Source organism: Strix aluco, chromosome 5 (assembly GCF_031877795.1).
Source record: "Strix aluco isolate bStrAlu1 chromosome 5, bStrAlu1.hap1, whole genome shotgun sequence".
Classification (NCBI taxonomy): Eukaryota; Metazoa; Chordata; class Aves; order Strigiformes; family Strigidae; genus Strix; species Strix aluco.
This window is the reverse complement of record NC_133935.1, coordinates 35,243,562-35,267,328: the sequence shown is the minus strand read 5'-3', so window position 1 is coordinate 35,267,328 and position 23,767 is coordinate 35,243,562. Positions and strand designations below refer to the sequence as shown.

Sequence of the window (23,767 nt, the reverse complement as noted above, 5' to 3'; positions counted from 1 at the left end):
TGCATTCACAAAAAGCACACCTAACACAATATGGAGCTGACAAAAATTTAATCCAAATGACAAACTCATCCCCTCAGCTTAGTAGACAGCATTTAGTTTCATATCCCATGCCAAGCACCACATAATCTGAAGAACAACAAAAAAAATGTATTGTTCCCTTCCCTCCTTATTTTCTTCCATGGTCTTGGAGAAGAGCAACGCATGTTGAAGGTAGAGGACACAGCTTGTATTTCAAAAGTTTTTAACAGACTGTGAGAAAGCTAAAAACTTATCAGATCTTGACATAAGATACAGGTTTGTAACAAGCTGAGTAAATAAGCCCTACTACCTTCACTGTTCTTAAACTGTAACACAGCAATGAGAAGAACCTTTTACAAAGATAAAAAGTCATTTAGATACCAAAATTTCCAAAATGCAGGTTGGGTCTTCCTCTTGTTCTCAGACCTTAAAGACTCATGCCTCTGTTAAAATTTTCCCTAGTTAACAAATGCAGAATGATAAGACTCCTTCACAACACCAGTGTCCATATCAGTAAACTGCTAAATGGAAACTATACTGCTGAATGACACGCTTTTAAATTTGCATATACAGTATCTAGATAGTAAGAAAGCTGAAAATCGCTAACACATGAGTTTCAGATATTGCGGCAATCTTCATGGCAAATATTGCTAAATCAATGACGATTTGGGGGAGCTGGGCAAGATGACCTCCAGAGATCCCTTCCAACCTCAACCATTCCGAGATTCTGCGATTTGTGGCAAAAAAAGAAGAGTACTTCTCTGTAACTGAAGGCACAGGTTTATATCTTCTATTTGTTCTTTGAAGTACTTACTAGATTTGGCTTTGTTCAAACATAAATACAATCATCAAAAATGAAAGTAAATCAACATAACAGGATAATTCTTTCCATTCTTCCTTTATCAACATTTTCTAGTACATTTTAAACCTGCCACTAATACCTGCTTTGTTGAAGATGGCAAACAAGCATCAGTTTTGAGCAACTATGACAACTGCAGAACAGGAACCAATACAGTAATAGAGTACAAAGTGAAAGTGTCCTTTGGCACCCTCTGTATTACAGGAATTCCTTGTGTATTTGGCTCCACACTGAAATAAAACAGTGTGTGAAGCCTACTTTAATCATGTTCTTATAAAACATCCTAAGGAAAATCCTGAAATAAAGAATATTATCACATCTGTTGAAAAAACAAGTTCCTGAAATTTAAAAAGCCACCCAGATTTACAGGTGCTTGTGTCACTTGAATTCCATTTTCTTATGTAACCAACTTCTTCAATCACTGAAGCACCAGTTCTGCAGGGAGAAAAGACATTACCTGCTCATGTGATTAAGAACACCCGTAATAAGGGGCTTAATAATAATACTGTCTGTATTTTAGGTAGCGAACACACTTTTTAATCTCAACATAGTGTGGATCATGAGCTTCAACTTGCAAACCTCAGATTGTTAGATATATTGCATAAGCTTTTTAAAAAAGATGAAACTTGTCACAATCATTTGACACAGTCTTGTTGAATAAGCATTATCACATCATACAAGAAAGCAAACACAAATTTATTAACATTAAAAAGTACTTAATTCTAATCTATTCAGCTGTTAATTCGAAAAACTAGACAAAAACCAGTTCATGTTACTCATGCCCATTTCCCAGACACATTTTAGACTTTAACCTGTAGCACATAGACTAGAGTTCACTTCTCTTTCCATACAGCTTGCTAAATAGCACTGTAAGGAACTGACCTATATCAGTCAATTAAGTCCAGTGATTTCAGGCAGATTTCCAATTTGAAAACTGACTCAAGGCTGATGGCATCTTCGTATTGAATTTCCATTTGCATAGTGCTCAGTTATTCTCATGTGAAGACAAGATTTCTTTACCAGCATTCCCAGTTGTAAAACTCATGAGTAGGGTGGAAGAGAAAAATTATTCTACTACTGCTTCATACATCATCTTTAGTGGATAGATATCAAAGGATTTGGAATGTGAATTGTGTTTTCCCCATGCATGATCAACACATTAGTCAAATGACAATCTGTCATTTCGTTTGATTTTCTCTATTTATTAGCACTGATGAAAATAAATATTCAGAAACGTGAAGAAAATAAATATTCAGAAATACCACACAAAAATAGAATAAAACATATCGGGGAAAAAAAAAGCAAATAGGGACCAATATTTCAGCTTATATTTTTTAATTTATAAAAGTAAGCTCTGAAGAATAACAACGCTGTGGTATTATGACAGATCAAGTACCTAATGGGTTTTTACCTCTCTTTAGAAAATGGGAGAAATATAATGTGGCTTTTTAAAACTGTATCAATCAAACTGCATACTTTCTGCAGTTTTTCCATCTTTCAAGCACACGGCATTGACAGCTACAGAATTTTACAGCAGGGAATTTTTTTGTTAGCTTTTGTTTTAACCCACGAGGCACGTTAGATATGACTTCAGTTACCCAGAAAACGTCGAACTTCTTTCATCCCTTTGCGTGCACCGAAACGCCTCTTTTGTTACCCGGCCTCACCTGCCTGTGCAAGAGCTCGGATGTCGCGACCAGACCTGCAGGGCCACAGCCGAGTTCGCACAGCCCCAGCCAGCCAGCGAGCCAGGACGGCTCGTGTAAACCCCCCCGAACTACGACGCCGTTTGGGGTTCCCCCCCCCCCCCCCCCCTTTTCTCTTCCACGCTCCCCCTCGCACACCTCCTCGCCGCCACAGGCTGTTCTGGGGGCTCGCCGCGGGCCCCGTCAGCGCCCCCCGGCGAGGGGCTGCGCCGCCGCCTCTCGGGGGCCGCGGGCCCGCCGCCCCGGCAGCCCCCGCCCGCCGTCAGGGTTGCCCCCGCCCGGCTCGGCGCGGCGCCGTGAGGCGGGCTGCGGGGGCGGGCACCGTCTGCCCGGCGGGGAGGCGACCGGGGCCCGGCGGTGACTCACTCGCTCGGTGACTCCCTTCTGCGCCAAGGCAGAGCGAGACCCCTTCTCGCCTCGGGCGGGCGCCTGCACGCCCCGCCCCCCCCCCCGCGCCGCCGGGCACCGAGCGAGGGGGCTAGGGGCCACTGATGCGGCTGTCACCGCCGGACAGCCCCACGCAAGCGGCCGGCCACCCCCTCCGCCTCCAACAGTCACCCCGAGCAGGCGGCTCCAGCTCCACCCTCCGCGGGCGGAATGGAGCCCGGCGCCTGTGTGCCCCCTCCCGCGCCAGGCCCCGGGGCCGCTCCCAGCCCGGAGCCGCGGGACCGGGAGCTGCCACCGCCCCCCCGCACACCCCTCAGCCTCCCCGGGGCACGGCGCCCCACTGACCTGGAGAGATGCTTCAGGATCTGCTTCTTGATAATCCCCGCCATGGTGTCTGCCGGCCCGTGCCCCTTACGACGACCAGCGGGGACCGGAGACGCGCCTCATCCTTCCGCCTCCCCCTGCCCGAGGCGGGGAGACCGCGGGGAGCGGAGCTGCTGCCTCCGCTCGCTCTCACTCGGCACCCGCCGCCATCTTGGCTGCAGCATCGCCTAGTGACGGGGGGCGGCGGCGGGCGGTAGCGGGGCGGTAGCGGGGCGGTAGCGGGGCGGGCCGGGCCCGGAGCCACCGCCCCGCGCGGGGAGCGGCAGCCCTCGGCCGGCGGAGGCGGGGCAGGGGCGCCGCCCACTCTCGCTTGCTCGCTGACCCCCTGCTCGCCACAGCCAGGGTCCCCCTCAGCCTCTGCCCGCCCCGGGCCGCACCGCCCGCCTTTTCTCCGCTCTCCTCCGCCAGCTGCTTCTTTCCTCCCTCTTCAGCTTTCCCGTCTCCAGAACTCCTAAGGAGTCTCCCTGCGTCCCCTCCTGTGGTTCCGTCCTTCCCGCCTGTGGAGCGTGTCCCCCGTGGGCTCGGCCCGCTCTCCCCCTGCATCCCGAGTGATCGATACCGGCTGTTACTTTTGTTGAGCATCTGTCATAAAGTGCCACTAAAAAGTGTTAGGTGTAACAACAAGAAAGAGAAAACCCGGTTCTAGTATGTAGCAAGAATTTCTCTTGATAAAATGCTTAATGACCTACATGCATTAATATTGGGCATTAATTCCTGCATGTCATGCTCTCCCCAAGTGATCTGCAAAGTTCATTCACAGAATATTTACTTTTTTCCAGATAAACTCCATTGCTCTAGCTCTTTTGTTATACATACACCTTGATTAGCCAAGTGAGATGTTTATCATTTTTATACCTCTGTTTTATAAGCAATATTCATTTCCAGCTACAAAAAGCAATCCTCAAATTTGGTTTCATCTAGGTTCTCCAAAATGGTACACTGAGCATGCAAACAACAGCAGAAGCAACAAATTCGACCCTCCCATCTATCCTTCCAGAGGCAGGTGGAAGAGTTGTTCAGGCAGCAAGCCCTGCCCAAACAGCTGCACGCCTTCTGAGGCTGATCTTGGCCCAGTTGAAAGCCAGGATGGCTACTGCCCCTAAAGCACCACACAAAAGGAACAAGGCCAGAGAAAAAGAAGAAAAGCTTCCTGACAGAAACTTATAATGATATGGCAATAAATCATATGTGTATATGCATATATAATATTTCCCTTAAATTTCTCAGCAATTACTCAAACCCACAGACTTGTAAAGTCCATTTGTTCCCCACGTGCTTACATTTCACTGGGTATATGTGGCAAATATAAAGCCTACAAGTTATTTTAATTTTGAGAGAATAGCTTCTCATGATGTAGCAAAATTTCCAAGCCAATTAAAAAATAAATGTCTTGTGTTAATTTTGTTCATCCAGTAACCCTCTTCTCTGCGGGTCCCTCATTCCAAAAAGGTATCTTAAAGAATTTCAGTGGTGGGCAACCAAGTACCCTAAATAGTGGTATTAACTGGAAAAAGAAAAAAAATTAACAACTGTAAAACTAACAAGCTTTTCAGATGTGACCTCTGTATGAAGGATGGCTTGCTGCCTCTACAATATAGTCTAGAGCTGCAGAGCAAAGACATCAGATACTATTTTATTTTCTTGTCATATACATAACAGATTAATAATTTATATGCAATGAACAAAAACCCCAAGGACCTTAAAGTCAGAAATACAAAGCAGCAACAGAAAAAATAGGTCAGGAGATAAATGTTTCCAATTGATTTTTCCAGGCATTTAAAAATCAGTCAGTTGTGTAATACTGACCTCACATTCTTTAAAGAGATTTATAAAGTGGGAATGAGCTGTGTATGAAACTATCACTTTCATTCCTGTTTTAAGTTCATTTTTCTCAACTAGAAAAAATTCTACTGGTATCTCAGAGAAACAGTGTTCATCATCGTGATGGATCAGCTTCTCATCAAGAAAGAAAATATGAGGGGCAAGGAAAGCAGCACTCATGCTGTGTGTTCCCTTTCAAGTGTCTGGCAAGCATAGCTCTGGCAGAAAAGGAAAAGTCCAGAGGCTCTTCACTGGTGTCAGAACTGGAAACCAGAAATATTCCTGTCTGGCAGAGTTGATCTGAATCGTGACTTCATGTTCTCCCCCATCTCCTGGAGCACACTGAATGAAGGAATGGAGGAAAATGCACAGATCAACACCCCCCCCACCACCCCCACCCCCCCCCCACCTCAGGGAATTAGAAGGGCATGTGATAAGGAGCACAGCTTATCCCTTGGTTCAAGAAGAGTATCTGACACTTCTTTTTACAGCCTGATACAAATTAATATCAGGATATCCCCAGATTATGTTTATTAAGACTGGACTAATTGTCCAAATCACAGTCTCACGTTTGCCAGCAGATGAATTTCTGCTGGCATGTTCATGATAATTAGACCACTGCTACATGAAAAAGGGTGCTTGATACAAAGTCTCAAAGTCTGGTTCCTGCTCTGAACAGAGGAAGGCAACCCTTTATGGAGAACCTTGTGAGAGTGTCGTCAGCTGTCACCTTAATATGATAACCACAAAGAGGAAAGAGTGGCTTAGCCTTCCTGACTACTTTGCACTTATAAACATTGCTATGTAGGATTTCTTCATCTAGTAACCAAGGATCTTTGCTCTTGATTTACCAAAATGACTCCCCACCCAGTGCAGAGAAACTGTGTCACAGGAGAAGGAAAGCGGCAGCTAGAGTGGCACATCATGGCACATTTGGCTGGATCTCAAGAACAAAAGGAGAATCTATTGCCTTTGGAAGAGGGGGCAGGTCTCTCATGAAGACTATAAAGATGTAGTGAAGCTATTCAGGGAGAACATTAGGAGAGCCAAAGCGCAGCTAGAGCTCAACTTGGCTAAGGCTGTTAAAGAGAATAACAAATGTTTCTATAAATTCATTAACAATAAAAGGAGGATTAGGGAAAAACTCCCTCCTTTACTGGATGCAGAGGGAAACATAATAGCAAAGGATGAGGAAAAGGCTAAGGTGGTCAATGCCTACTTTGCCTCAGTCTTTAGCAGTGGAACTGCCTGTTCCCTGGACTCCCAGCCTCATGAGCTGGGAGATGGGGAGGGGAAGCAGAATGAGGTCAGCACAATTAAAGAGGAAGTGGAGATCCACTTGGATGCACACAAGTCTGTGGGACTGGATGGGTTACACCCAAGGGTGCTGAAAGAGTTGGCAGATGTGCTCTCCAAGCTGCTTTCCATGATTTACCTGAAGTCATGGCTAACTGGGGAGGTCCCATTGGACTGGAGGGTGGCAAATGTGACACCCATCTACAAGAGAGGCAGAAAGGACAATCCAGGAAACTCTAGAGCTGTCAGTCTGACCTTGGTGCCAGGGAAGGTCATGGAGCAGGTCATCTCGGGTGCCATTAAATGTCATATAATGGACAACCAGGGGATCAGGCCTAGTCAGCATGGGTTTATGAAAGGCAGGTCCTGCCTGACAAACCTGATCTCCTTCTATGACAAGATGACCCTGAAGTGCTAAGGCTTGGACAACAGGCCCAAGCCTGAGTTGACCTATAGATGAATCCTGTATATTTTATAGCTGATAACCATTGTGCTAGTAGGTATTGTACTAAGTTATAACAACCCACTTATGCTGGTGTAAAAAGTGCTAAAGTATTGAAATACTGCAGCCTGAACAACAGGCCCCAAGCTGAAGCTGCTAACTTAGCATGTAGTCATTAATAAAATATGTAAACTCGCTAGTGAAAGACAAAATATAATCAGTAGAGAGGAGAGAATGTATCCGACTTTCCTTTCACAGCCTTCTTCAAGGCTGAGAACCTAAGTATTTGGCCTTGTAGAAACTCCCTTGGTCTTCCCCCCCCGAGCCCTGGCCAAGCTTTGGGTGGAATCCAACAGGAGAATGAAACCAGAAACTTTCCGCTCAAAACAAAGGTGCCAGCTATTCTGGCTTGCCGATCTCTGGTATATAAGGCTGGGCCCGTTCACAGCGACTTTGGATGCCTCACCTATGGGTGGACGCACCGCGTAGGATTTCCCACTTGCCGGGACAGGCTCTCCAAATCCTCGCTGTAACCAGGGCTCCCCAGCGTCTGTGGATCTGGATGATGATGATTATATATGCAAGTGGTGATGTATTTCTCTTAATTACTATTCTCTCTCTCTCTCGTGTAGTAATGATTTGATGCATTACTCTGTTTGTTGCTTTAAGTGCACTATCCTGCTTATTCTTACTGCATGTTCTCTGTATTATGCTGTTACATTATTTGGTTATCACTAGTAAAGTACGCCTACTCTTTTCACTCTGGTGTCCGAGTTTAACTGGTATCCTTAATCAGCAAAACAGACCCGACTATTGGACAAGGGAAAAGCTGTGGATATTGTCTACCTGGATTTTCGAAAAGCATTCGACAGTTCCCCAGAGGACTCTCATAGAAAAACTGGCTGCCCATGGCCTGGATGAGTGAACGATCTGCTGGATCAAGCACTGGCTGGATGGACGGTTCCAGAGAGTGGTGGTCAATGGAGCTAAATCCAGCTGGCGGCCGGTCACAAGTGGTGTTCCTCAGGGCTCGGTGTTGGGACCATTTCTGTTCAACATCTTTATTGATGATCTTGATAAGGACATAGAGTATATCATCAGTAAGTTTGCAGATGACACCAAGTTAAGCGGGAGTGTCGATCTGCATGAGGGTAGGGAGGCTCTACAGAGAGACTTGGATAGATTGGATCTGTGGGCCAACGTTAACAGGATGAGCTTCAACAAGGCCAAGTGCCAGGTCCTGCACTTGGGCCACAACAACCCCAACATCGCTACAGGCTTGGGGAGGTGTGGTGTAGCGGCCAAAAAAATGAGTCCTGATTGTTCTTCTTTCTTTCTGCAGGGCAGGGGCCATTTATTTTCTTTAATCTCTCTTTTTCTTCTTACAATAATACATACTTATACAATACATACTTCTGCTCTCATTTAAGCTCCCATCAGCATAACAAGCAAATCAGCAACTAGACAGCCATCAACTCTCTCTCCCATCAGACGGTTCCGTACTTTTCCACAGCTCAGCGTTGCAGCTGTCCGTTGTTTTTCCCTGCCACCTTAGCACAGCCTGGCAGTTTCTTATCTTTCTTCCAAGGCCTGTTTCTCCTCAAAGCCTTGTTGCTTCTCCAGGCCTGCGCAGAGCCGACCGGCCGATGTCAGTTTGCCTCTTAACATATTGAATCTCCCACAGCTGCGCAGGGCTGACACTCCCACAGTGTGGCTGGAGAGCTGTCTGGAAGAAAAAGATCTGGGGGTTCTAATTGACAAGCAGCTGAACATGAGCCAGCAGTGTGCCCAGGTGGCCAAGAAAGCCAGCGGCATCCTGGCTTGTATTAGAAACAGTGTGACCAGCAGAAGTAGGGAGGTGATAGTCCCCCTGTACTCTGCACTGGTGAAGCCACACCTGGAGTACTGTGTCCAGCTTTGGGCACCTCAATACGAGAGAGATATCGAGGTGCTGGAGCAAGTGCAGAGGAGGGCAACGAAGCTGGTGAAGGGCCTAGAGAATAAATCCTATGAGGAGCAATTGAAGGAGCTGGGACTGTTCAGTTTGAGGAAGAGAAGGCTGAGGGGAGACCTCATCACGCTCTACAGCTACCTGAAAGGATGTTGTAGAGAGGTTGGTGCTGGTCTCTTCTCACTGGTAATTAGCAACAGAACAAGAGGGAATGGCTTTAAACTGCAACCGGGGAGGTTCAGACTGGACGTTAGGAAAAAATGTTTCACAGAAAGAGTGGTCAGACAGTGGAATAGGCTGCCCAGGGAGGTGGTGGAGTCACCATCTCTGGATGTGTTTAAGGGTTGTTTAGATGAGATGCTGGGGGATATGGTGTAGGGGAGAACTTTGTAGAGTAGGGCTGATGGTTGGACTCGATGATCCCAAGGGTCTTTTCCAACCTGAATGATTCTGTGATTCTGTGATCATCACATGTATTACCATGGGTCCCACTGATCTGGGTCCTGCTGATCTGGACCCTGACCCGCCAACTTTCCCTGTTGACTTCAGACTTGCACGGTCACCATGGACCTGCCTGGTGATCCCTGGGCTATGTCTGGTCCTTGTTCACCCCACCAGACCTCACTTGAGGATTGACATGTGCTTGACCTCAGACCTGCTTCATCATCACACACTTGCCTGATGACCTGGGCTGTGGGCTGCCCTCCCTCCCCTGCCTGCCTTGCTCCCTGGCTGGGGGTGGTGCCCTGCTGACCACAGTATCTCCTTCAGTTCCTGGCTTCCCTCCTTTATGTGTTCCCTCCTTATGCCAGCAGCAGCTGGCACTCATGTCACCAAGAAAGAACACCACTTGTGAGTGTATCCAGGATACTAAAATGATCTCAAAGAAGAATTTTGTGTTATATTTACCACAGGTAATTTCTAGGGCCTATTTGTGAACTCTTTCAATTTAACAGAAGACCCAAGAACCCAAGGGTGTAGTTTCCCATCAGGCAGTCATCTCATCCAGCAGCCTGCCCTACACCATCACCTAAATAAAAAAAGGTGCATGGAGTTCAGTTTATGGATGCTAAGTCCAGGATAAGACACCCTCTGTGTGAGGTTCAAAGAATGCAATAACTTCTTCCTTAAGGATAACTTTCTTTGGGTGCTTTTCTTTGGGTGCTCTAAACAACCAGCAAATTCTGTAGCTGGCACCATTCAATCATTCTGTTCCCCCAGAGCAAAGCAAAGCAAATAAGCGGCTGTGTGCTTTGTATAGCATGTGCAGATAGAGTTTGACTTTTCATATGGTCATGTAGATTCCAGTGAAAACTGGAATGGAGTTGGAGGAAGAAAACCCAAAAACAAGAGCCCAGGCGACTTCAGAAACGGGAAGGTCACAGAGTTAACAAAAAATATTTGCCATTTTTCCCATTAAATGAAGCAGTGGAAAAAGAACAAATAAAATGTGACCTAAGAAGTTCTGATTTAGTTTGAGTGAGTGCTTTGTTTCATACTTGCGGAATGATAAATTCGGCACAGTTTCATATGGATACTGCAAAAGATAGTGGTTTGTCTTCAAATGCAGACATGCAAGGCTTAAGTAGTCTGACAGACCATTACTCAAAGTTAAAGCACAGCACAAAATATCAATTCTAAGCTATCGTAAGGAGCAATGTATGAGGTTTGCTACCATGTGGGCATTTCAAACTCCTATTTATGTGTCCTTGCTATGTTACTGACTTTGTCTTTGTTAGGGACTCTATCAACAACAACAGAAAGTGTTATCAGAAGTGTCACTGCAATACATGGGTGCATATGTAAACAAACTCAATAAATATGCATGTGAATTGCCCTCAGTTAGCAAGGACAGTAAATATACCAACTTTAGTTCCAAGAGATTTTAAATATTTATGTATATCAACCACCACACGTAAATCTAAGTGAACTGTTAAAAGCCTGGCACTTGTCCTGTAAGTCCTAAAAAAAAAAAAAAAAAAAGCAAAAGTAACTCTGAATTCAATACAAGTCCTTGAATGATAACTGATGAAGTCTCACAGAGCTGGAGATAGTATCTAGAAGATAAAAGTAATTAATTAAATTCTGGCTTTCACCTTTATTTTCACAAGGCAAAAGCTAGCAATAGCTATAATGGTTGAGTCTAAATTATTCTTCTAAGAACTTTATGTTATTAATAAAAGGATAAAGTAAAAATTGTAATTTTAAGAGTAATATTTTATGTTCCTCTGCAACACAGTGACTATCTATAGTGTTTGTTACAATTCTATGTTTTGTGTATTTTGAGTTTTAATTACAAAACCAAAATTTACTATCACTATACCTGTCGGTGGGCAAAGTAGGAGAACAACAAACACTTTACAATGTTCTTTAAAATAATCCAGAAACTTCTGAACTGGAAAAACAGGCTTTTGATAATTCCTGTGACCTCTCCTCAAGAACCAAAGAAAGTATCTGCTAAAGCAGGGATTAACGATGCTGTCCTTAAGATACTGACAAGCACCTAAAGATGATTGGTCTAAAATCAGATTGCCGTGCATTCTGCTCATGGAAAGACACTTGATACTTGTTAGCGTAAAGACTCACATCATACAAAGTAGCAGTTATTTGTAAGTTCTGAAATTTGCGGGAAAGCCAATTACATACAGATACAAAACTGTAATGCACATTTATTGGATAACAACAAAGATATTAGTGATGGTAAGTAAAATATATAAATACAGTAAAATTCATCATAAAGACAGGTGCAAGATCCTGCACCTGAGACAACATAACCGAAATGCCCAGTGCAGGCTAGGGTCTGTGTGGTGGGGGAGCAGCCTTGCGGAAAAGGAGCTGGTCCTGGTGGACAGCAAGCTGAACAGGAGTCAACAATGTGCTGCTGCAGCAATGAAGGCAAATCGGATCCTGGGCTGCATTGGCAGGGACAGAGACGTGATCATTCCATTCCGCTCAGGGCTTGTCAGGCCACACCTGGAGTGCGACGTCCCAGTCCTGGTCCCCACATTCCAAAAAAGACGTGGACAGACTGGAGAGGGTCCAAATGAAGGCCACAGAGATGATCAAGGGGCTGGAGAACCTGCCCTATGAGAAAAGGAGTTAGGTCTTTTCTCATTGGAGAAGGCACAGGGTATTCCAGTATCACAGTGTTTCAGTACTTAAAGTGTCTACAAAGAAGATGGAAGCTCTTTCTTAACAAGAAGACAAGGGGCAACAGGTTTAAGTTGCATCAGGAGAGGTTTCACCTTGATATAAGGAGCATTTTTACACTGAGAACAATCAATCACTGCAACAACCTCCCCAAGGATGTGGTGAAGTCCCCGTCACTGGAGGTTTTCAGGATGGGGTTGGACAGGGTGCTAGACCACCTCATCTCAGCTCTCCTTCCCACACAAGGTTGAACCAGATGATCTTTCGAGGTCCCTTCCAGCCTGGACTGTTCTATTGCTCTGTGATTCTGTCAAGGTGTGTGGTATTCGACGCAGATGTCAGTAAAACAAAAGCTGGTCAGTGACAGCGAATACCAATAGCACTGGTTTTATATTATTTATAATAAAATAGCGTTAATTACAGCACGCTTAGAACAACAATAAAATAATGATAGTGGAATTTAAAGTCTTCTCCCTTTTCATTCTGTAACATTCTTATGTAGGCAAGGCCGGTGTTGCGCGCTTAGCTCTCACATACGTGACTTTCAACCCGCGCGTTTCTCCCCAGTGCGCTGGGTTCCCGCACACCATCCGCGGCACGGAACTGCCAGGGACACCCGCGACGCGGCCCTCGGCTCACCGGAGGGCAAGGCCCTCCCTCAACAGAGGGGGTCTGTAACCTCATACACACCGGGGAAGGGCTCGCGCCCCCCGCCCCGGCTCTCGTGTTATCGTCCCGTGCCCGCCGTGCCCCTGCCTGGAGGGCGCGACTCCCCGCCCCCCTTCAACGGCCGCCCCCCGCCCCCCCAGGGCTGGCGCGGTCCCCGGCGGGGGGGGGGGGGGGGGGAGCTGCCCGCGCAGGCGCACTGCCGCCTCAGGGAACGGCCCCGCAGCGGGAGCTCGACCGGGTGACTCCTCGCCCCCGCCCCCGCCGGTCTCTTCGGCGAGAGCTTCCGGGTCGCACCCGACCAATAGCGTCCGCCGCCTCCCGAGCGTCACCGGCATCACGTGAGCGGCTCGCGCCAGAGGCGGGTGCGCTGCCGGAGGCGGTTCCCGCGGCACTCCTGCGTCCCATCAGGCAACGCGCGCGCGCGCTGCTCCTCCGCTCTATGGTAACCATAGAGATCCACGGCGGTGGCGGATCAATACTGGGACGGCGGCGGCCGTGGCGCCGTGGGGAACATGGCGACGCTGGTGCTGGATAACGGCGCCTACAACGCCAAGATCGGCTACAGCCACGCGAACGTCAGGTGAGGGCCCGGGAGGAGGCGGGACGGGCGGTCGTCCCCTTATCGCTCCGCCGGCACCCTCACTGCGCGCCCGTCCTTCTGCCGCTCCCCCGCCGGTGCCGGGGTGCACGGGAGGCCGCGCCGCCTCTCCCTCAGCCCCTCACCGGCAAGCGGGCCGCCAGCGCGCCTGCGCTCGCCGTGGAGAGGCCCGGCCCGGCCTGGCCCCGCCCCTGCGGCGGGCGCCGGGCCCCGCCCCTGCGGCGCGCGCCAGCCTTCCGGCGGGACCGCGACACCGGCCCCCACCGCCCAGGGACCGGCGGTGCCCGGGCGCGGGGGAGCCCCCGGCGCTCCCTGTGCTGTGCTGGCGGCGGGGGGTGGTGGTAGCTCAGTGCGGTGTGCAGGGTTGGTTTGGTTTTGTTTTTCCAAAAGGTGCCTCATCTGCACCGGCGGTGTCAGAATGGAGAGATTTCCCTCGTAATGGGGTCCAATAAATGAATTAAAACCAAAACACAGCAGCAAAAATATTATTAAAAGTATTCTATTTATGAAAGTAATGTAAAGACAATGAATGTGTCTCATGTCATGATGAACAGGAGGCTTCCCAATCTTTTCCAGCGTTATTCCCAACTGTCAGTTCAGATCAAAGACTGCACGCTTGAAAACCTTTACGGCAAATCAACTGGATGAAATTAAAGATCCCTCTGGTCTTTTTTATATTCTCCCTTTTCAGAAAGTAAGTAAGATAACCTGAGTTTAACATTATAGCCGAATGTGAATTGGTGTTTTAAGGAATAGTTTTCATACAATATGCCCCAACTGCAGGGTTATATATAGTGTCATGCAAGAATCAAGTGCAGCAGTCTGAAATTTAACAATCATAGAATCATTTAGGTTGGAAAAGACCCTTAAGATTATCGAGTCCAACCATAAACCACATGTCCTTAAGTACCACATCTACACATCTTTTAAATATCTCCAGGGACGGTGACTCAACCACTTCCCTGGGCAGCCTGTTCCAATGCTTAATAACCCTTTCGGTGAAGAAATTTTTCCTAATACTCAGTCTAAACCTCCACTGGTGCAACTTGAGGCCATTTCCTCTTGTCCTATTGCTTGCTACTTGGGAGGAGAGACCGACACCCACCTGGCTACAACATCCTTTCAGGTAGTTGTAGAGAGCAATACGGTCTCCCCTGAGCCTCTTTTCTCCAGGCTAAATGGCCCCAGTTCCCTGAGCTGCTCCTCATAAGACCTGTGCTCCAGACCCTTCACCAGCTTCGTTCTTCTTTTTTGGACACACTTCAGCACCTCAATGTCCTTTTTGTAGTGAGGGGCCCAAAACTGAACACAGTAATCAAGGTGCAGCCTCACCAGTGCCGAGTACAGGGGTAAGATCACTTCCCTGTCCCTGCTGGCCACGCTATTTCTGATGCAAGCCAGGATACCATTGGCCTTCTTGGCCACCTGGGCACACTGCTGGCTCATGTTCAGCCGGCTGTCAATCAACACCCCCAGGTCCCTCTCTGACTGGCAGCTCTCCAGCCACTGCTCCCCAAGCCTGTAGCGCTGCTGGGGGTTGTTGTGACCCAAGTGCAGCACCCGGCATTTGGCCTTGTTGAACCCCATACAGTTGGCCTTGGTCCGTTGATCCAGCCTGTCCAAATCCCTCTGCAGAGCCTCCCTACCCTCGAGCACATCAGCACTCCCACCCAACTTGGTGTGGTCCATCTTGTGAGAGTGCGCTCCATCCCCTCGGTCAGATCACTGATAAAGATAAGAAACAGAACTGGCCTCAGTACTGAGCCCTGGGGAACACTACCTGTGACTGGCCGTCAACTGGATTTAACTCCACCACAACTCTTTGGGCTTGACTATCCAGTCAGTTTGTTACCCAGCAAAGAGTATGCCTGTCTAGGCCATGAGCAACCAGTTTCTCCAGGAGAATGCTGTGGGAAACGGTGTCAAAGGCTTTACTAAAGTCTAGGTAAACAACATGCACAGCCTTTCCCTCATCCAATAAGCAGGTCACCTTGTCATAGAAGGAGGTCAGGTTAGTGAAGCTTTCATAAACCCATGCTGACTGGGCCTGATCACCAGTTTGTCCTGTACGTGCCATGTGATGGCACTCAGGATGATCAGCTCCATAACCTTCCCTGGCACAGAGGTCAGACTGCCAGGTTTCTGTCAAAGAGAATAATGTATATAGGAAACACAATTTATATTGGTTTTGTAGTGTAATAATTAACATTGATGGGGAATATTTGTAACATTCTTTATCCTATGTAACATTTACTTCTTGGCATAGAAATGTGAATTTAGACATTTTTACACTCAGATTTCTTTATATTACCAGCTTATCAATCACTTGACATTTTATGATGTCTAGTATTTTTTTTTAAGTATGATTTTATTTTCTAAACATTGTTATTTTTTTTTCTGAATTCCTACAGGGTTACTTGGTGAACTGGGATGTCCAGAGACAGGTTTGGGATTATCTTTTTGGAAAAGAAATGTATCAAGTAAGAGCCTTTTTTTAATTACAGATTTTGTTTAGGTTAAATACTGACTAATGGAATTAACATAAATACAGAAAATATTAAATAGAACTGGTGAGCTTACTGTTTATTTGAAAGTCCCTTCAATTAGAAATCACGGGGATTTGTTTTTTTGCAAACTGAAGAAAATTTTTACTTCCAGCTCTAGTGTAGGAATTTAAGAAACTCTTATGTGTATTCGTAGTGAGTCCAGTTCACATATGTTAAGAAATTCACATCAATATAACTAAGTTCAAGTTAGTAAAAAATAATTATAGACAGATACAGTGTGGTTTAGAGATCAAGAAACTTTAGATGTAAAAGAGTGATGAGCTCGGTCAGTACGCGAGAAGACATATCCATTGAGTAACCATCTTTGGCTAACCATTTTCTACCTATGAGTAAGTTGAATGTATGAAATATAAATACCTCATACTTAATTTTTCTTATTTATTGCATGAACTGGATTTAGCACAAGAAGTGTAGTAAGGCTTCCCTTTTATTTTTTTCTTTAAAAAAAAGTGTTATATACTCCGAAAGTTTTTGGTTTTTGTAACACCTAGGAGGCAGAATGGTACTGAGAGTGAAAGTAATGCCTCAAATTATCTTAGTCTCCATACACAAAAATATACAGTGCTGGCTTTTGAAACAGCTTTCATATTAGTTTTGAAACTAGATTCAATTTAGTCATGGTTTCAGAGAGAACTTGTTTTTAATTCTTTTTCATGAGTGAAGACTACAGAGAGATACAGCTGGTAATAGGTTTAGGGCCATATCCAGTTATGATTGAAGTAACCTTCTGAGGGGTTTGAGTGATCAGTAAATGCAGAAAGTTCAGGATCTTTTGCTAGCCTCATTAGAGGTCTCTGGGAGTTTTATTATTGATTCTGCTTTGCGCAGGACTTCATCTTTGGTTGTTAGATAAGTAATTTTGTGATGCAAGTGCTGAACTGTTGAAGAGACTTATCTTTCTGTAGTTGATAGGATTAGTGTATTTTACATCAGTATTATAGTGTTCCTTTATGGGTATCTCTTTAAAATGTTGGATTACGATTTGTAAGAATCATAACAGAAGCAGAATATATATGAAGGTGTTCCCTTCTATTATGTTTTTACTCATTAATTTGATAAAGTTGTATCACTGCTTGTGAAGTCTTTAAAAAACTTAAAACTTTTGAAGCCTAGCTTCTACAAACAAATACGGCAAGTGGTAATCATGTCTTCAAATTTGCATGATCTTCAGCTGCTACAAAATATGGTAATGGAGTATTAATTTCCAAGTTTTGTGTAATGACAATCTTTATCTGTTTTTCATAGGTAGATTTTGTAGATACCAATATTATTATTACCGAACCTTATTTTAACTTCAGTTCAATACAAGAATCCATGAATGAAATTCTATTTGAAGAATATCAATTTCAAGCAGTTCTTAGAGTAAATGGTGAGTCTGTCTCCTAGTTTGCATTTATATATTTTGAAGGTTAACCTTGTAAATAAATAAATAAATAAATAAGCATGCCTACATGCATATGCACACACATGTATATATAAAGATAGTAAAGAAATTACTTCATTTCATTCTTGGCTCTTGAGTAATATATATGCTCCTATATGCTCCTATATGTACTCTTAACTGGATTAAACATTATTTTTTTTTTTTTTTTTAGAAATTCCAGCTATACTCTTGTACTACTTTCTTAAGAGTGTCATGTTATAAAGTTAAAGGAAATTTGTGGACAGTCAGGATGACAGGGGTAACGGATGGATTTTGAAACAGGATAGCATTTGAGAAAGTCTACCAAAAATTTTCATGAAGTCTTTGATAGCTTTCCTTTTTTTGGGGGTGGGTGGGTTTTTGTTTGGTTTTATTTTGTATTAGCAAATAAAATGCAGCATTACAATCATGATATGTATTGTGTCTAATAGGGAATATGTAAATAACATCACGACTCTTCTGAAAGATAGCTGGACTTAGGATACTCCAGATAGGCTTGATAAATTGTGGTGTGATCAGTCTGCTTGGACTTTAGGAGAGGAAACTGAATATGGACTCGAATTATTGAAAAAGAATAAAAGGAGTCACATACAATACCTAACTTTATCCTCTGTAAAAATTAATTCATGTGTTGGCTGTAGTATTATGTATTGAGGTTTTGAAAGTCTGTCAAAGGCATTTAAATATGAAGCAAGTACATTTTCGTATCAATGTAAATTCTAAAAGTGTATATTCATATAAAAATTGAATGACATTTTCTATATTTCAGCTGGGGCTCTTAGTGCACACAGGTATTTCCGGGATAATCCATCTGAGCTGTGCTGTATCATCGTGGATAGTGGATACTCTTTTACGCACATTGTACCTTATTGTAGAAGTAAAAAGAAGAAAGAGGCAATCATCAGGTAAACTGCTGTATATATTTTCTAGAAGAATTGTTTGCTATGCCTGAAGTTAATAATGACGGAATTCCTCGTGTTACTCCTTTTCTGTAGGATTAATGTTGGAGGAAAACTCTTAACCAACCATCTGAAGGAGATAATCTCTTACAGGTAAAGCATGCTGATCATCATCTTGAGACCTGATATGAAATGAGCTAGAAGTTTGTGGCGATATAGTTACTGGTTCTGTGAATTTTAGATTAAGTGCTGTTTAAAGGAGAAGGGAATTTTTGTCTGTTATGATCTGCTAGCTGTGATCTTGAGTTTAAGCTCAAGATGAATTAAGGTGAGCTTAAGCTCTTTGAAGAATTAGGCTGTTCTTAAAGTGCCAGCGCTTTTGAAGTTGTTCAGGTTACCTGTGTGTTCACAGTTACTCAAGTCCTTGCATGTTTTCTGAGAGGTTTCAGTGAGATGTCTCAGTAGATCATCAGGCAGTTTGCTGATTCTATCAATACCTCAAATAAAATTCAATAGGATCAACTTTTCATTAGGATCCTTTAGCTTTGAACTTTATCTAGGTAAAGGTCTGTGCTAGTAGAGCTAATTGCAGGATTGTGGCTATACTTGTTATGAAGACATTGGGCAAATGCAAGTAGATGTTTGTATTTATTGAACTGTGAAATAGGAAAATACTAAACTCCAGCAGGCCAGGAATCCTTTTGTAAATTGAATACAAGTTTTAGATATTGAGACAGTAACTTTCTGTGATTTGAAAACTGTGGTTGATCATCTCCAGTGAAAAACTGGACAGGTAATGCTAAGAATTATTCTTAAACTTCTGTGGTTTTGGTTTTTGTTTTTCACAGGCAGCTACATGTTATGGATGAAACACATGTAATTAATCAAGTGAAAGAAGATGTGTGTTATGTTTCTCAAGACTTTTACAAGGACATGGACATTGCCAAGTATGTTTACAATGGTACTAAATGTAAAAGTTGGTACTTCTGAATAATCTATTGGTACAAACAAATAAAACTATACTGTTAATCAGAAAACTTTCCAGTTAAGTCAAAGGAATTCTTGTCAGTATAAAATATTTGGGATTCAGAACTTATTCTTTATTCTGTTGTATTTTACATTCTTCTCTTTCAGATTGAAAGGAGAGGAAAATACTGTAATGGTAGATTATGTTTTGCCAGACTTCAGCACAATCAAAAAAGGATTTTGTAAGGTAATGATAGTATGGTTTTTGAAGTATTTTTTGGACTGTTCCCCTGCACAAGTCTAGTAGAGAGGTTAAAAGGACTTTCTTCTTTCTAATGCTGTAACTTCTTTCTGTGCTGTGCATTAAAGTTTTCCTTAGGAAGTTGAGATTAAATATTTTTCCAGCATAGCATTTTGTGTTCTATTATTTAATACTTGTAGCTTTCTATGCTTGTGCTCTGTCATACTACCTATCCATATCATTATTGTTGGGTTTTTTTAAAGTTAAGTTGGAAAATGTTTTCTCTGCTTTGATACTTTTTTGTAAGTCTCTCTGAATTTAACTTAAATACCCTAATAGGTAGAAGGTTCAAAGTCACGTTGTAGATGAGCCTGAAGAGTCTTCATATCAATGAAGACAATTTAACAATTTATCTCATTTACTGAATTGGCCATAGTTTCAAAAGGAGTGCCATTATTTTAAGGCCACTCTCATGCATATCTGTTTTATCAACTGCAGTTTTGCCTAAAGCAAAATAAGAGGAAAGTCATTTCAGATTTAATACCAGACTATGTAGTATTCTTAAAAGATTTGTTGATAAGACGACTTAACATAGAATATACTGCCTACCTCTGCAGTACATGAAAAAGATTAGCTGAATACTCTAGGATGTAGTTTCTTTTCTTAAGCGGTGGCTACTATTCATGTCTTTAATTTAGCCAAGGGAAGAGATGGTGTTAAGTGGAAAATACAAGACTGGTGAACAAATACTTCGTCTAACAAATGAAAGATTTGCAGTTCCAGAAATACTCTTCCATCCTTCGGATATTGGTATTCAAGAGATGGGAATTCCTGAAGCCATTGTTTACTCTATTCAGAATTTACCTGAAGGTATAACCTCGAAGTATTCTGAAAAGTGTGTATAGGGTGTTGTGTTGGTTTGGGGTTTATTTCTGTTTGATTTGGTTTGGTTTTTTTTAAGCATCCAAAGTGTCTTAGGAAGTTAGTACACTCAATATGCCAGTTATTAAGTTGTTGTGAACTCTGCTGTCTTCTGGTGTGTGTCATATACTCAAGAACTGATTGTCTACAAGATTGTTAGGCAAACACAGTTTTGTGGTGATTCATCGATTGGTTTCTACTCTTGTTTCAGTTAATTGCTGTAGACTTCGTTCTTCTTCACATCCTTTTCTAATGTGACCTATCCGTCTTTGACACTGATGATGGAACATACTTGAAATTAGTTTTACCTGTGTGTTAAAATATCTTTCTTCACTGGGAGAAGATAAAAATGAAACTGACAAGAAAAATGAAACTGACCAAACTCAGTAATTGAGGCATCAAAGTGTAAAACCTTTCTGACTGCTGTGCTTGTCAGAAGCAATACTAAGACTTTCATTTTATAGATGATGTATGTGTAATTAATGTCATTACTACAAAGAAGACTTGCATAGGATTTATGATACCACATAAGTATGGTGGCATTGAGGCTATTATTTTGTACTCTTAAAAAAATTGTAGCATTCAAAATCCCTTTTGAAAGGGGAATTGTGTTGACAAACATGAAATATAATAGACAGTATAAAAAAACACTAGTTATCAATGCCAAATTCTAAAAATCACAAGGAAAAGAGGGTGATTGATCACTTTTTTGTATTTCTCAATGAAATTAACTCGTGATTGTTAGATGATCATAAAGTTCTTCTATGCATATCTTACTTCTGTTCCAATTCATAACAAAATTGAGAAAAATACCTTTAATCTTTAAATATATATTCAGTCTCTTTAACTACAGATTTACTTTTTTATTTTACAGAAATGCAGCCTCATTTCTTCAAGAACATAGTTCTGACTGGAGGAAACACCCTTTTTCCAGGCTTCAGAGATCGGGTTTATTCTGAAGTTCGATGTCTTACTCCAACTGATTATGATGTTTCTGTTGTTCTTCCTGAAAAGTAAGTTCTAAATTGTACAGAACAAGCTTTGTCCTTCTAGCAGAACAAACTATAAACTAGAATTTCTTTTGCTGATTAAAAAGATAGATTAAAGGGGTTAATTTAAATATTAAGTTAACCAAAGTTGTACAAGAAGAATGTTTTAAATCAGTGTATTTTCAGACAAACCAAATAAATTTGAGACCACCTGCTTGCCCTGTACTTTCGCTAATAAAGTTAAGCATGTAAGTAAGTGTTTTCAGGATCAGGTTTTTTTATCATAAACAGATAAATAAGGCTGTATTGTCATTAAGTGGATACATAAGTATGCAAGATCAGAGTTTAGTCTTTTACGCAGAAGAATTTTCAGCATCTGAACTGCCATGTCATTATTAATATAGCCACTTCAGGGATTTGGAAGGGGTAACATCTTTGCAGAGAATATACAGTTGAGACAAAACAAGTATATCTTGAAAGTACAAAAAAATCTTCACTTTTTAAAAAGTATTATTAAAGAGTATTTTGAAATATTAAAACATCATTATCTGTGCAATGTAAATATAAAGACATACCCACTTCCTGCCCTCTTCACACCTGCCTCCAGAGAGGCACTTGCTTTTTATAAAAATCAAAGTCAGTTATCCCTGCTAAAATTTCAAACTTTGGTGCTGGATGGTTTGATTTAGCAATCAAAAATGTATTTTTTAAATAGGTATGGCTAAATAAAAGTCTTGGAAATCATCACTGCATACTTCTGTTTGAAATGAACATACAGATGAGTAACAATAACTGTTTATTTTTCAGCCCTATCACTTATTCTTGGGAAGGTGGGAAGCTCATTTCTGAAAATGATGATTTTGAAGACATGGTAGTAACTAGAGAAGATTATGAAGAACATGGACACAATATCTGTGAAGAGAAATTTGATATATAGATAGCATAGTTGGATACATTGTTATTCCATTGTTTTACTCAGAATGGAACTCTTTGAAATACAACCTGTCAGTTAGGATTGTGTTTTAGCTTTCCTGTATTTAAGTGGGTTGGGAAAAAATAATTTTCAGAGTTTAAAAATAAAGTTTTACAAGCCTAATACTATGAAATAATATGCTCATTGTCATTTCATTATGTTATCATATTTTACCAATAGCTTCATTGTATTTGTATTGCAGAAAACCTCGATGCGTGACACAATAAAAATATTGAATGCTTGTACTGGTGTGACACTCATACATAGTGAGAAGAAACAAAGATTTTAATTTTTTTTTTCAAAATGAATATTACTCTAACTCCTGCGTGCAATTGAATGGACATTAAACACATCTCAAAATGTCTGAGATTGCCTATACTGAAAAGAGATAAGTGAGTTTTATTTTTGGTTGTTTTAGTGAATGAGAGGAATATACTTGAAATGTGACCACTGCTATTGAGAGTGTACGTAGATTTTGAGGAAAGAGTAATTTGAACAGTTCTTTTTTAAAAAGGGGTTTGGGGTTAGTAGGTCATGGGGTTTTTTGTTTGGCTTTTGTTTTAAACAATTGCTGAGCAAATAAGTTTCCTGCCGCTCCCCTCACCTTTCTGGAGAGGTGACATCAGAAGCTGTCTAAGGTGAGCGAAGCTTGCAGCCCTGTCCTGGGTAACCCCACCTCTGTCCTATACATGCATTCTGATAATCACAAATGCCCCAGCCTGTTCTGTTGACAGAGCAAAGGTGGTGTCAGAAGCTGTTACTGTGGCCATCACCCTGTGCAGCACTGCAGGCAGGAGGGGAAAGAGCAACAGGACGAGCCAAGAGCCAGGTGGAAGTCTCGGAGGGTGGCGCTAGTAGGGGGTGCCCCACCTGGCCAGCCTGGCTGCCAGGACAGGGGCAGGCACGGGCACATGGGTGCTGACACTGATCTTGACCTGATGCAGCTCGTGGCCTCAGGGGGAGCCCTTTTAGTTTGGGCTGGTGATTGGTAGTCTCGGATTTGTACCGGGGTATCCTAGTCTCAGCTGAAGTCTCATATTCCCTCTCTTGTCTGCCCTTAAGTAAAACCGGTAAGTACACTTACCTAGCTTGGAACTAAGGGCGCTGTCTGACCTGGGCAGTTGATGGCAGGGCTAAGTAGAGGCTTCACTGGACTTCAGGCCCCTCCAGTGATCCTGGACGAGGTCCAGAGAGGGGCACTCTGAAGCACCGCTAGATCTTCTTACCTTCTGAAAAATTGTTCTTTGTGACAATCTGTGACCCAAGGGTATTGGATGTAATTGAATGGACAGAGCTGTGAACAAGGAAAACACTGTATTCACCACCGGCCCCTGGGCTCACTGGCAGCATTAAGATACAGAGATACTCTCATCTCCATCTTCCACCTCTTTCCAACTTCAGATAAGCACGTGGACTTAGAGCCAGGTTGTTCCGATCAACATTCCAGATTCCTGTGAGTTGCTCCTGTTGCTACCCAGGCAACAGGAGATATATATATATCCTATAT

The 23,767-nt window shown here is 43.1% G+C and overlaps 2 protein-coding genes across 5 annotated transcripts in view; one reads left to right on the top strand and one right to left on the bottom strand.

Moving 5' to 3' along the window:
• BLTP3B (bridge-like lipid transfer protein family member 3B) overlaps nucleotides 1–3,521 on the bottom strand; it is a 59,618-nt gene extending 56,097 nt beyond the window's left edge. For all 4 annotated transcript variants that reach the window (XR_012623551.1, XM_074826974.1, XM_074826973.1 and 1 more), the window contains exon 1: nucleotides 3,316–3,521. Coding sequence is in view for 2 of the 4 variants with exons in the window: in XM_074826973.1 (XP_074683074.1) it covers nucleotides 3,316–3,359 (44 nt within the window). In the remaining 2 variants the exon portion in view is untranslated. The remainder of the gene's footprint in view (nucleotides 1–3,315) is intronic.
• A 9,406-nt stretch (nucleotides 3,522–12,927) lies between these two features.
• On the top strand, nucleotides 12,928–22,505 carry ACTR6 (actin related protein 6). Its single transcript, XM_074826972.1, has 11 exons — nucleotides 12,928–13,263; nucleotides 13,858–13,975; nucleotides 15,693–15,761; nucleotides 17,094–17,217; nucleotides 18,041–18,176; nucleotides 18,267–18,323; nucleotides 19,019–19,117; nucleotides 19,305–19,383; nucleotides 20,076–20,247; nucleotides 21,173–21,311; nucleotides 22,095–22,505. Exons 1-11 carry the CDS (start codon nucleotides 13,196–13,198, stop codon nucleotides 22,222–22,224), a joined length of 1,191 nt encoding a protein of 396 aa, XP_074683073.1. The 5' UTR covers nucleotides 12,928–13,195; the 3' UTR covers nucleotides 22,225–22,505.
• The last annotated feature ends 1,262 nt before the right edge of the window (nucleotides 22,506–23,767 follow it).